At 51.0% G+C, this 12,577-nt stretch overlaps 1 protein-coding gene across 12 annotated transcripts in view; it reads left to right on the top strand.

Moving 5' to 3' along the window:
- Positions 1–12,577, top strand: part of LOC137654709 (uncharacterized) — a 294,512-nt gene that overhangs the window by 267,095 nt on the left and 14,840 nt on the right. For 10 of the 12 annotated variants that reach the window (XM_068388649.1, XM_068388642.1, XM_068388616.1 and 7 more), the window contains one exon: positions 2,925–3,020. The exons of the other annotated variants lie outside the window; for them this stretch is intronic. Coding sequence is in view for 4 of the 10 variants with exons in the window: in XM_068388692.1 (XP_068244793.1) it covers positions 2,925–3,020 (96 nt within the window). In the remaining 6 variants the exon portion in view is untranslated. The remainder of the gene's footprint in view (positions 1–2,924; positions 3,021–12,577) is intronic. 12 annotated transcript variants of the gene reach the window in all.

Below are 12,577 nucleotides of genomic sequence, written 5' to 3'. Positions count from 1 at the left end.
CTTTTCCGTCGGCCCCCAGAATCAGTCAAGCCCAAAAATGCATCCAGAGCATGCTGAGAAGGAACCGATGTTCAGTCAGGCAGTGGATGAGTCTAACAGGGACGCTTTCATCGCTGGCCCAGTTCATCGCGTTAGGGAGACTCCACCTCCGCCCCCTTCAATATCATCTAGCTGCTCACTGGAGAAAGGACATGACGCTAGAAGCGGTCTCAGTTCCTATATCCGAAGAGATAAAGTCTGCGCTGACATGGTGGAAGAACAGCATTCTTCTCAAGGAAGGTCTACCATTGGCTGTTCAGACCCCCGACCACCTTCTCTTCTCGGACGCATCGGACACGGGCTGGGGTGCGACACTGGACGGACGGGAATGCTCGGGCACGTGGAATCCGGAGCAAAGAACACTTCACATCAACTGCAAGGAGCTATTGGCAGTTCATCTGGCCTTGAGAAACTTCAAGTCCCTCCTTCTAGGCAAGGTGGTGGAGGTGAACTCCGACAACACTACAGCCTTGGCGTACATCTCCAAGCAAGGAGGGACTCATTCGAGGAAGTTGTTCGAGATCGCAAGGGACCTCCTCACCTGGTCAAGAGATCGAAAGATTTCGCTGGTAACGAGGTTCATTCTAGGCGACATGAATGTCATGGCAGATCGCCTCAGCCGGAAGGGTCAGGTCATCCCCACAGAGTGGACCCTTCACAAGAATGTTTGCAGCAGACTATGGGCCCTGTGGGGTCAGCCCACCATAGATCTGTTCGCTACCTCGATGACCAAGAGGCTCCCAAATTATTGCTCACCGATTCCGGACCCAGCAGCAGTTCACGTAGATGCCTTTCTTCTGGATTGGTCCCATCTAGACCTGTATGCGTTCCCTCCGTTCAAGATTGTCAACAAGGTACTGCAGAAGTTCGCCTCTCACGAAGGGACACGGTTGACGTTGGTTGCTCCCCTCTGGCCCGTGAGAGAATGGTTCACCGAGGTACTGCAATGGCTAGTGGACGTTCCCAGGACTCTTCCTCTAAGAGTGGACCTTCTGCGTCAGCCGCACGTAAAGAAGGTACACCCAAGCCTCCACGCTCTTCGTCTGACTGCCTTCAGACTATCGAAAGACTCTCAAGAGCTAGAGGCTTTTCGAAGGAGGCAGCCAGAGCGATTGCCAGAGCAAGGAGGACATCCACTCTCAAGGTCTACCAGTCAAAATGGGAAGTCTTCCGAAGCTGGTGCAAGGCGAATTCAGTTTCCTCAACCAGTACCTCTGTAACGCAGATAGCTGACTTCCTTTTACATCTAAGGAATGTAAGATCCCTATCAGCTCCTACGATCAAAGGTTACAGAAGCATGTTGGCAGCAGTCTTCCGCCACAGAGGCTTAGATCTTTCCACCAACAAAGATCTACAGGACCTCCTTAAGTCTTTTGAGACCTCAAAGGAGCGTCGGTTAGCCACACCAGGTTGGAACCTAGACGTGGTTTTAAGGTTCCTGATGTCAGCAAGGTTCGAACCGCTTCAATCAGCCTCTTTTAAGGATCTCACATTAAAGACTCTTTTCCTCGTTTGCTTAGCAACAGCTAAAAGAGTCAGTGAGATTCACGCCTTCAGCAGGAACATAGGTTTTACATCTGAAACGGCTACATGTTCCTTACAGCTTGGTTTTTTAGCTAAAATCAAGCTTCCTTCTCGTCCTTGGCCCAAGTCGTTCGAGATCCCAAGCCTGTCCAACTTGGTTGGTAACGAACAAGAGAGAGTACTATGCCCAGTAAGAGCTCTTAAGTACTATTTAAGACGTACAAAGCCATTACGAGGACAATCAGAAGCTTTATGGTGTTCTATTAAGAAACCTGCTTTACCGATGTCTAAGAACGCAGTTTCTTATTACATCAGGCTTTTGATTAGAGAGGCACATTCTCATCTGAAGGAAGAAGACCATGCTTTGCTGAAGGTAAGGACACATGAAGTTAGAGCTGTCGCTACTTCAGTGGCCTTCAAACAGAACCGTTCTCTGCAGAGTGTAATGGATGCAACCTATTGGAGAAGCAAGTCAGTGTTCGCATCATTTTACCTTAAAGATGTCCAGTCTCTTTACGAGAACTGCTACACCCTGGGACCATTCGTAGCAGCGAGTGCAGTAGTAGGTGAGGGCTCAACCACTAAATTCCCATAATCCCATAACCTTTTTTAATCTTTCTCTTGAAATGCTTTTTATTGTTGTTTTTGGGTTGTACGGAAGGCTAAGAAGCCTTCCGCATCCTGGTTGATTTGGCGGGTGGTCAAATTCTTTCTTGAGAAGCGCCTAGATTAGAGGTTGTGATGAGGTCCTTTAGTATGGGTTGCAGCCCTTCATACTTCAGCACCTAGGAGTCGCTCAGCATCCTAAGAGGATCGCTAGGCTCAGTAAGGAAGACGTACTTAAAAAGGCAGAGTAATGGTTCAAGTCGACTTCCTTACCAGGTACTTATTTATTTTATGTTTGTTATTTTGAATAACTGCTAAAATGAAATACGGGATACTTAGCTTCTAATGTTAACATGTATGCTGGTCTCCACCCACCCCCCTGGGTGTGAATCAGCTACATGATCATCGGGTAAGATTAATATTGAAAAATGTTATTTTCCTTAGTAAAATAAATTTTTGAATATACTTACCCGATGATCATGAATTTAAGGACCCTCCCTTCCTCCCCATAGAGACCCAGTGGACCGAGGAGAAAATTGGTTCTTGTTGACAAGAAGTACCTGAGTACCTACTCGACAGATGGCGCTGTTGTTGTACACCCCCACCTGTATAGCGATCGCTGGCGTATCCCGACCTTAGGTTTTTTCTGTCGGGCAACAGAGTTGCAGCTACATGATCATCGGGTAAGTATATTCAAAAATTTATTTTACTAAGGAAAATAACATTTTACAGTATTATTTTTATCAATTTTACAGGAGGGGATACATGACTTTACTGCATTTATGCTTCTGCTTCCTAGTGCTGTGACTTTATTTATCCCTCCTTGTACAAAATTTGAGACTAGTGCAGGAGTAAGTATAAGACATTTTCATATTTTTTTTAATCCTGAAATTCCATTACGGTATGTACAGTATGTTATTGTCTAGGAGAAAGTACGTACTTGCAAATTAGATCTTGAACCAGGTACCTAGTACTGCAATCATTCTCTGGACCCCCTGAGGCAGAGGAATCGAGTATCCGTAATCTTTAATCTCTCTCTTCGTTGAGCAGGCATGTCCAACTACTAATCACAGCTGACAAAGGAACTAAGGAAATGGAAAAGGATTGTGATAAGGGGTATGGGTTTCTCCAAAGAACTTTAATTGAAGTATGTCTCTCTCTCTCTAACAACACAGCTCCTTCAAAATTCTGGGTTTGATTTTTGATTGCAAATTCAGTTTGTTCCGTAACCGAAATACAAACCACGCTATTTACATTAGGTTTACCTTTTAGCGTAGCTGAAATGACGAGCCAATAGTTTTTAACGAGGGTTAATTACCCCCGCGCTAGTTAGCGGGGGGTAGGGGAAGGGTAGCTTGCTACCCCTCCACCCCCCACACACCGGTGATTTGCTTCTCTTCACTTTTGGCTCCGGCGATGAACAGACGTGTCTGTCCATCGTCCTCGTTGACAGCCTTTAATCTCTTTTCTGCTTTTTCTCTACAGCTTTTGTGTGTGTTTGAAGTTGACTACCTTTGTTATTGCTATGCGTACGTGCCCTGGTATTACCGGCCGCCCTTGTGGTACCTTTATGTCGGCCACGGATACGGATCCTCACACCCTTTGCCCGCAGTGTCGGGGCCGACGGTGTGACCAGGAAAACGTGTAGTGAGTGCAGGGAGTGGTCTGCCTCCCAGTGGGAGAGGTTTGGCCGCCGGCGTAAGAAGAAGTCCAAGAGAGACCGTTCTCCTTCTGGGGTTGCCTTGAAGGAGAAAGGTTCTCAGGACTCTTCTTTCGTCGCCCAAACCTCCTCCGAAGCTCCCCCTGGTTCGGCTCCTAAGGAGAGTCGGCCGAGTGGTAGCGCAGGCCCTAGTTCTGTTTCCCGACCTTGGGTGGGGGGAGAGGGCCTCGCCTCCCATAGCGGGGCGGTTCCACCTCCTCCTCCAGGGAAGATTATTGATAATTCACTGTCTAATGATGATCTTTTACAGATTTGGGCTTCCCTGGAGCTTAAGGGCTTGCCCTCCAGGGTTGCCCTGATTGACCTTGTCTCGTTGGGCGCCGCCGTTAAGCAGTCGCCGGTGGTAGCAGAGGTAGACCCTCTGTCTATCGTCGACGTCGTGGTGGCAGAGGCCTCCGACGGGGCGGGGCAATCCTCTGTTGAGGATGTTGGTGCTGACGGCTCTCCTCCCCCTTCCGTACATCCTTCGAAGGAGGAAGGGAGTCCTACGGGCTCGTCTGCTGTCCAGCTTCCCTCTAAGGGGAGTGCCTTGACTGAGACTCCCCTTCGGAGGACTGATGGTCCTGATGATCTTCCCCGTGGCCGCCTTCGCCGTAAGGCTCACCGTCCGCTACGTCGCAAGGGCCTCCCATCCCCTTATAAGGGTGTTAAGAGGCGCCTTTTTGGATCTTCCTCTTCCGAAGGGGACTCTCCTCGTCGTATTCAGCCTACAGCTCCAGCTGCTTTAGACCTCTCTGGTGACCGTTCTCCAACTCCTGCTAGAACTTCACCTTCTGGGGACCTCGTCACCCGACGGGCAACGGTCCCTTCGGGGCAAAGGGATTCTTCCCTTACACGTGCAGCGTTAGCGCACAGGGGCGCTCCTGCTCGTCAGCGCTCTCCTGCTCGTCAATACTCTCCTGCTCGTCAGCGCTCACTTGTTCGCCGGCGCTCTCCTGATGTTCGCCCTCCTTCTCGCCAGCGCTCTCCTGAGGACATCCTCCATCCTGTGGTTCCTGAAGAGCGCTCAGCGCGCCAGCGTTCCCCTGCTCGCCCTTCTGCAGTGTTAGCGCACAGGCGCTCTCCTGCTCGTCAGCGCTCTTCTGATCGTCAGCGCTCTTCTGATCGTCAGCGCTCTTCTGATTGTCAGCACTCTCCCGTTCGTCAGCGCTCTTCTGAGGATCATCGCCCTCTTGCTCGCCAGCGCTCCCCTGTGGTCTCTGAATATCCTGCTGTCCCTGTTGGGCACCCTGCGCGCCATCAGTCTCCTGAGCTCTCACGCGATCCTCAGCTTGTTTTTGCTCAACATCGTCCGCGTTCTCTTGCGCGTGTTTCTAAAGCACATGTTCGCCCACGCGCCTACGCTACTCCTGTTCCTGTTCGTGAACGCGCTGCGCCACCTGTTCCTTCACAGGATTCCACTCGTCGCCCTCTTGCTCGCCAGCGATCACCTGCTCGCCAGCGTTCACAGACGATCCTACAATCGCCTGCTCGTCAGCGTTCTCCTACGCGTCAGCGATCACCTGATCATCGGCGATCTCCGGACCGCCCGCGTGACTTACAGCTTACGCGCACGCGCGGTCTCCAACGCGTCGTCGGCCAGAGATTCTGGAAGGACATGGTTCGCCCTCTGCTAGCTCACCCTCGCGCGATCATTCACCTTAGCGTCCTACGCGCTATCGCTCGCCAACACGTCACCATGCGACAACGCGCCATCGCTCGCCTGCGCGCCAGCGTTCGCCAGCGCACCACCGATCGCCTGCTCGCAATCGCGCTACAGGTCTCCTGACCTACGTCGCCAGCGATCTTCGGAGCGTTCTCATTCGCCCATGCGGCAACGCGTTCCCTCGCCATCGCGCCAACGCATTCGTTCGCCGGCTCGCCCACACGCTCGTTCGCCTGTACGCCCACTCGCCTGCGCGCCCGCGCGACCGTTCGCCTTCGCGCGACCATCGTTCGCGGCGAGTTTCGCAGCCAGTGATAGGAGCAGGATCGCGTGTTCCCAGACAGCGCTCTAGATCGCCTCCATCTAAACGCAGGACTGTTGTGCAGGACTGGGAAGACACTGCAGAGAGGTTAGTGCGTCTTTCTTCCCCCCCTTCTTTTCAGGCAGGTCCAGTGGTGTCCACTCCGAAGGATCGCCCGATCCCTTTCCCTCCAGCGAGGATTTCAGACTCTGTGTCCGTGGAACAACAGACTTGGTTTGGTCCTCTGATGCGGGCGTTAGTGAGGGTAATGAAACCAGCACTCGCCGATCAGGGCAACAAACCAACGGCTGCCTCTCCTACGCTGAAGAGAAAGAGAGGAGTGGACTTCGTGGTGACTTCCCCCAGGGCGAAGTTGGTTCCCAAGAGGTCTGTCGGGAAGCCCCCTTCTCCTGCTCGAGCTTTTTCTCCTTCTCCCGTGGACAAGGCTTTTCCGTCCTCGGGTGAGTCCAGTGAAGCGGTAGTCTTCCCCTCGGCACCAAGGGGGGAGCCTTCTCTTCATGGAGGAGAATCGTCTCTTGCGGAAGGGGCTCTTCGAACCATCCCGAAATCTTCTTCGAGGATTCGCCAGGAACCCGCGGCTCCCCGGGGGAACGTCCACGATTCACCCCAGGAAGAGATTCCTGGGACAGGAGACTTAGCTGCCAGCCCGCAAGGAGGAGATCAGCAGGAATCTGAACATGCCTTCTGGCAGGTCCTGAGCCTGATGAGGCAACTCAACGGGCTTATGGACCCCGTGATCGCCCCCCGTGAAGGCAAGGACACTATCTTGGACGAAGTGTTCGACGTTCGGAAGGCCCCTAAGTCCAGTGCGGCTCTGCCCTGGTCTCGGGGTCTGAAGAGTGCCAGAGCCAGGGCCAACGCCCAGCTCGCGATTCTTGCCTCCTCCAGTCGTTCATCTGCCGGGAACAAACTCATCCCTCCTCCTCGTCTTCTGCAGAGGAGGTATTTTGAGATCTTGGGTGAGTCCAGTCTCGCTCTTCCTCTCCATCACTCCGTGGAGGAGCTGGCGAAGGGAGTTCCCCTTGAGAAGCTCTCTGCCCGGCAGGTGTCGTTCTCGGCGGCGGAGATCCTGAGCCATGAGAAGGTCGCGAAGTGTGCCATGCAGGCCACTTCGTGGCTGGATTTTTGGCTAGGAACTCTGGGCATCCTATTGCGCTCCGAGGACTTGTCTAAGGAGACCAATAGGAAGGCCCTGGAGACCTTCTTACTCTCGGGCACTCGCTCCATCGAGTTTTTGGCGCACCAGGTCACCACCATGTTGGCCAACTCGGTGTTGAAGCGGCGCGATGCGGTGACCGAGAGATTCCATCCGAAGGTCCCCGCCGTGGATGTGTGTAGGCTCAGACATGCTTCCCTTCTTGGGGAGAATCTGTTCGAGCCACAGGACATGGAGCAATCGGCTGAGAGGTGGAGGAAATCTAGCACGGACTCCCTCCTCCATAGGGCCCTTACAGCTCGGCCCTATAAGCCTTCAGCTCTGCCTCAACAGCAGCAGCAGCCTTGTAAGGCTCCGAAGCAGGCACCGGCAGTTAAGAAAGTGGTGTCTACACCCCAGCCCTTTCCAGCCAAGGTCAAGAGGGGCGGCAAGTCCTCCAGGGGAGGCAAGACTCCTAGGGGTAGCGGCCGCGGCCGCAAACCCTAGGGGTGGCAGTCCCCCTGCGTGTCCACCTGTGGGGGGATGCCTTCAGCGTTGCGTCCGCAGGTGGCAGCAACACGGTGCCGATGCTTGGACGGCCTCAGTGATCGGCCAAGGCTATCGCGTCCCGTTCACAACATCTCGACCTCCTCTGACAGCGAATCCAGTGTCGTTGAGCTCCTATGCCATGGGGTCGGCAAAGGGGCTGGCCGAAGTCGAGACCATGCTAAAGAAGGGTGCTCTCCAGGAGGTCGTCGACGGCTCCCCAGGCTTCTTCAGTCGACTCTTTCTTGTAAAGAAGGCGTCTGGAGGCTGGAGACCTGTCATCGACCTCTCGGCTCTGAACGGGTTTGTCAAGCAAACCCGGTTCAGCATGGAGACAGCGGACACGGTCAGACTTGCGGTGAGACCACAAGACTTCATGTGCACACTGGATCTAAAGGACGCATACTTCCGGATCCCAATCCATCCGTCTTCCAGGAAGTACCTGAGATTCTGCCTAGACGACAAGATCTATCAGTTCAAGGTGCTGTGTTTCGGTCTCTCCACAGTTCCTCAGGTGTTCACCAGTGTTTTCACCCTGATTTCATCTTGGACGCACAGGAACGGCATTCGTCTCCTTCGTTATCTGGACGATTGGCTGATCCTAGCAGGATCTGGGGATCGTGGTAAACCTCGAGAAGTCCACTCTGCAGCCGTCCCAACGACTGGTTTATCTAGGCATGCTGATAGACACCAATCTCCACAAAGCCTTTCCATCAGACGACCGGATAGCAAGGCTGAGGAGGGTGGCGGAACCCTTCCTCAGTCGAGAAGAGCTCCCCGCCCAGTCGTGGTTGCGTCTCTTAGGTCACCTATCCTCCCTGGCTCGTCTGGTTTCAAACAGCCGCCTCAGGATGAGATCCATACAGTGGCGGCTCAAGTCCCGGTGGAATCAAGGATCCGATTCCCCGGACATTCTGATCCCTTTGGGGTCTTTGGAACGGACGGACTTGCGGTGGTGGCTGGTCGACGAGAACCTGCGGAAGGGAGCGAGTCTTCTCGTCCTCCCCCCGGAATTGACTCTGTTTTCGGACGCGTCAAAAGAAGGGTGGGGGGCGCACGTTCTGAACCAGAGGGCCTCAGGCCTTTGGTCAGAATCAGAAAAGTGCCTGCACATCAACCTGCTAGAATTGAAGGCCGTCTTTCTGGCTCTTCAGCAGTTCCAACGGTCCCTGGCGGGTCACTCCGTGGTGGTGATGAGCGACAACACCACGGTAGTGGCTTATATCAACAAGCAGGGAGGCACTTTTTCGCAGCAGCTATCCCATCTTGCAGTAGAGATTCTGAGGTGGACCGAAGTCCACTCGATAACACTATCAGCTCGCTTCATTCCTGGCAAGAGGAATGTGCCCGCCGACAGTCGAGCAGGGCCTCGCAGATAGTGAGTACCGAGTGGTCTTTGGATCCTCAGATAGCCAACAAAGTCCTAACTTTGTGGGGTTCCCCGACTGTGGACTTGTTCGCGACAGCGTTGAACTTCAAGCTGCCTCTGTACTGCTCCCCAGTCCCGGACCCCAAGGCACTCTGGCAAGATGCTTTCCAGCAACGGTGGGACAACATAGACATGTATGCCTTCCCACCGTTCTGTCTGATGAGAAGGGTGCTCAACAGGACCAGATTATCGGTCAACTGTTCGATGACTCTGGTAGCTCCGCTATGGCATCACGCGGAATGGTTCCCGGACCTTCTGCAGCTCCTGACGGAGCTCCCAAGGGAACTTCCTCCACGACACGAGCTTCTCAGACAACCCCACTCCGGCGTCCCTCACAAAGACGTGGCCTCGCTTCGGCTTCACGCCTGGAGACTATCCAGCGTCTCCTCACGGAGAGAGGTTTTCGCAACAGGTTGCGGAGAGAATGTCTCGGCACCTGCGAAGATCCTCTGAGGGAGTCTACCAAGCGAAGTGGAGTGTCTTTTGTGGTTGGTGTCGTGGGAGGGGTATCTCTCCACTCGATGCCACTGTTCCAGCAATAGCGGACTTCCTCGTTTATCTGCGGGAAGAAATGCGCCTTTCTGTCTCGGCAGTGAAAGGCTGTCGCTCAGCCTTAAGCTTTGCGTGGATATTTCTTCCTCGCTAGAACTCTCTTTACTCATACGTAGCTATGAGCTTACCTGCCCCCAGTCGGAAATGAGACCTCCTCCTTGGAACGTGGTTCGAGTCCTCAGGGCTCTTAAGAGACCTCCCTTCGAACCATTACGCCAGGCCTCCTATCGCCACCTGTCTTGGAAGACGGCTTTCCTACTCGCTTTGGCTTCGGCCAAGCGGGTTAGTGAACTTCATTGTCTCTCGTACGACATTGCCCATTCAAGGGGATGGGGGGAGGTAACGTTCAGGTTCGTCCCTGAGTTTGTAGCCAAGACTCAGAATCCTGGAGTGCTGGATCCTCGGTTCGACTCTTTCAGGATCGCCAATCTCCGTTCTGTAACAAGCGACCCAGACCAGCTGCTACTATGTCCAGTGAGGTGTCTGAGGCACTACTTGAAGAGAACGGCTGCAGTCCGTCCTCAAGTGCGAGCTTTGTTTGTGAGCACAGACAGGACTAAGAGGAGGGTCACCAGGAACACCATCTCAGCTTGGATTCGAAGGGTTATCCACCATGCCTTGAATCCAGACCCTCCTCCGTCACGTCGCCCTAGGGCACACGATGACGGGTTTTGCTACGTCCCTGGCCTTCAAGAGAAACTTCTCTGTGACGCAGGTACTTCAAGCTGGGGTCTGGAAGCGTCAGACGACCTTCACAGCCCACTACCTGCAAGACGTGACCCACAGGAGCCTCGATACGTTTTCTATCGGCCCTGTGGTGGCTGCACAACAGCTGGTCTAACCTCAGGCTCCTTTATGGACAAGTAGCAGTAGGTTGAGGGCGTTGTTACCCGGTCTTAGTCTGCGTGAATGAAAGAGTATGTCTGACCCTTACTTCTTTCTTCATTCTCCCCTCTCTTGGGGAAGCAGCATCCTGGTCCTCGCATACCTGACCTCGACCTCTGCAGGTAACCCATGCTTCTTTGTGCTCCTAGTATTAAGCTTAATACTGTTGCGTCCCCCATACCCTGACGAGGTGGTATTGGGAACGTCCTATCCTAGATTCCTATCTAAAGGTCTCAAGGTCAACTTCATAGGACGAGTCACACTTTCCTCCACACACTGCTTATGTAGGCCACTCGTTCCTAGCGATGCTAGGAACTTGTGAGGTGCAGAGGCTCCTTTTCTCAAGTGCTGCTCACTGAGGGATTGAGCCCCCGGGCAAAGCCTTAGTCAGTAAGGCTGGGGACTTTTCCACCCTTCCTAAGGGGTAAGTCACCCAATGTAAATAGCGTGGTTTGTATTTCGGTTACGGAACAAATGACAAATTCGAAGATAATTTGTATTTTTCCTAACCATACAAACCTTAGCTATTTACACATATTTGCCCGCCATCCCTGGCCCCCAAGTCAAGTCCTACCTCTAAGTGAAGTGAAGCAAATCACCGGTGTGTGGGGGGGGAGGGGTAGCAAGCTACCCTTCCCCTACCCCCCGCTAACTAGCGCGGGGGTAATTAACCCTTGTTAAAAACTATTGGCTCGTCATTTCAGCTATGCTAAAAGGTAAACCCAATGTAAACAGCTAAGGTTTGTATGGTTAGGAAAAATACAAATTATCTTCGAATTTGTCATTTTGAGAAACCCATCTCTTCTGTTCCTTTTTCTGTTTGACAAAGTATTGGCATATATTGAGTCTTTTGAGATTTTTGGCGACTTGTCTAATTTGATAAGTTTTCTAATTCTTGTATTCTGCTGTCTGATAAATTCCTTCTCCATGATCTGGATATTAATCTCCAGCACCATTTTTTAATTAGGTCTCTTGAATATATTGTTCAGTAAATGTTTCATAATTTTGACGATCCTTTATATTCAAATCTTCTCATACTAAGCCACCCATTGTGTGTTACCAAGTATGCAGTTAGTTTTAACAGTCTTGCCTTTTCTTCCATGAAATCCAATATAGTACTGCACAGCATTCTTGGAATTTCAGTTTTTGCTGTGAGGAAAGGAAATAAGAAAACTACAAGAAAATTAACCAACTAAAATGAAATATTTTAAGAACAGCAACAACACTAAAACAAATATTTCACATATAAACTATAAAAACTTAGAAAAAAAAAACAAGAGGAAGAGAAGTAAGATAGAATAGTCTGCCTGAGTGTATCCTCAAGAAAGAGAATTCTACCCCAAGACAGTGAAAGACCATGGCACAGAGGCTATGGCACTACCCAAGACTAGAGAACAATGGTTTGATTTTGGAGTGTGCTTTTCCTAGAAGAGCTGCTTACCATAGCTAAAGAGTCTCTTCTACCCTTACCAAGAGGAAAGTAGCCACTGAACAAGATATTGCAGTAGTTGACCCCCTTGAGCAAGGAAGAATTGTTTGGTTATCTCAGTGTTGTCAGGTGTATGAGGTCAGAGGAGAATATGTAAAGAATAGGTCAGACTATTCGGTCTGTGAGTACGCAAAAGAAAAATGAGTCGTAACGAGAGAGAAGGATCCAATGTAGTAATTGAATTGGTGGAGCTTCAGAAGTTCAAACTTCATGCAAATACTGTATTTTGTTTTTGAGTAACTTGAAATAAGTCTCATTAAATAGTTGATCTATTAATTATCTGTTCAATGTTGTTACACATTTGATTTTGCTTTTTTATTCTGTAGTTTCTTTACTTCTGTTTCTTTTTGTATTGGAGTTCTTTTTATTTTCAGGCTCTTTGACTTGTACCATCCTGCTTTTCCAACTAGGATTCCAACTTTGCTAGTCATGAAAATGATACTGAACAATTATGAAAATGATACTGAACAATTGTTACAATCTTAAAATTGTTACAGGTTCTTTTAATATTTAAAGTAAAGTTGTACAACAGCAGCCAAATAAAACATGGGGAATGAATATAAAAAGAAACTCACAAAAAACATAACACATTTATTCACGAGCTTATAAAGATAATCAATGTTACTTCTTCGGTTATTTTAACTGACAAATCAAATCAATCAAAACATTAATAGAAAGGGGAACA

Source organism: Palaemon carinicauda, chromosome 1 (genome assembly GCF_036898095.1).
Source record: "Palaemon carinicauda isolate YSFRI2023 chromosome 1, ASM3689809v2, whole genome shotgun sequence".
Lineage (NCBI taxonomy): Eukaryota > Metazoa > Arthropoda > Malacostraca > Decapoda > Palaemonidae > Palaemon > Palaemon carinicauda.
The sequence above is the reverse complement of the archived record's forward strand: the minus strand, read 5'-3'. Positions and strand labels throughout refer to the sequence as shown.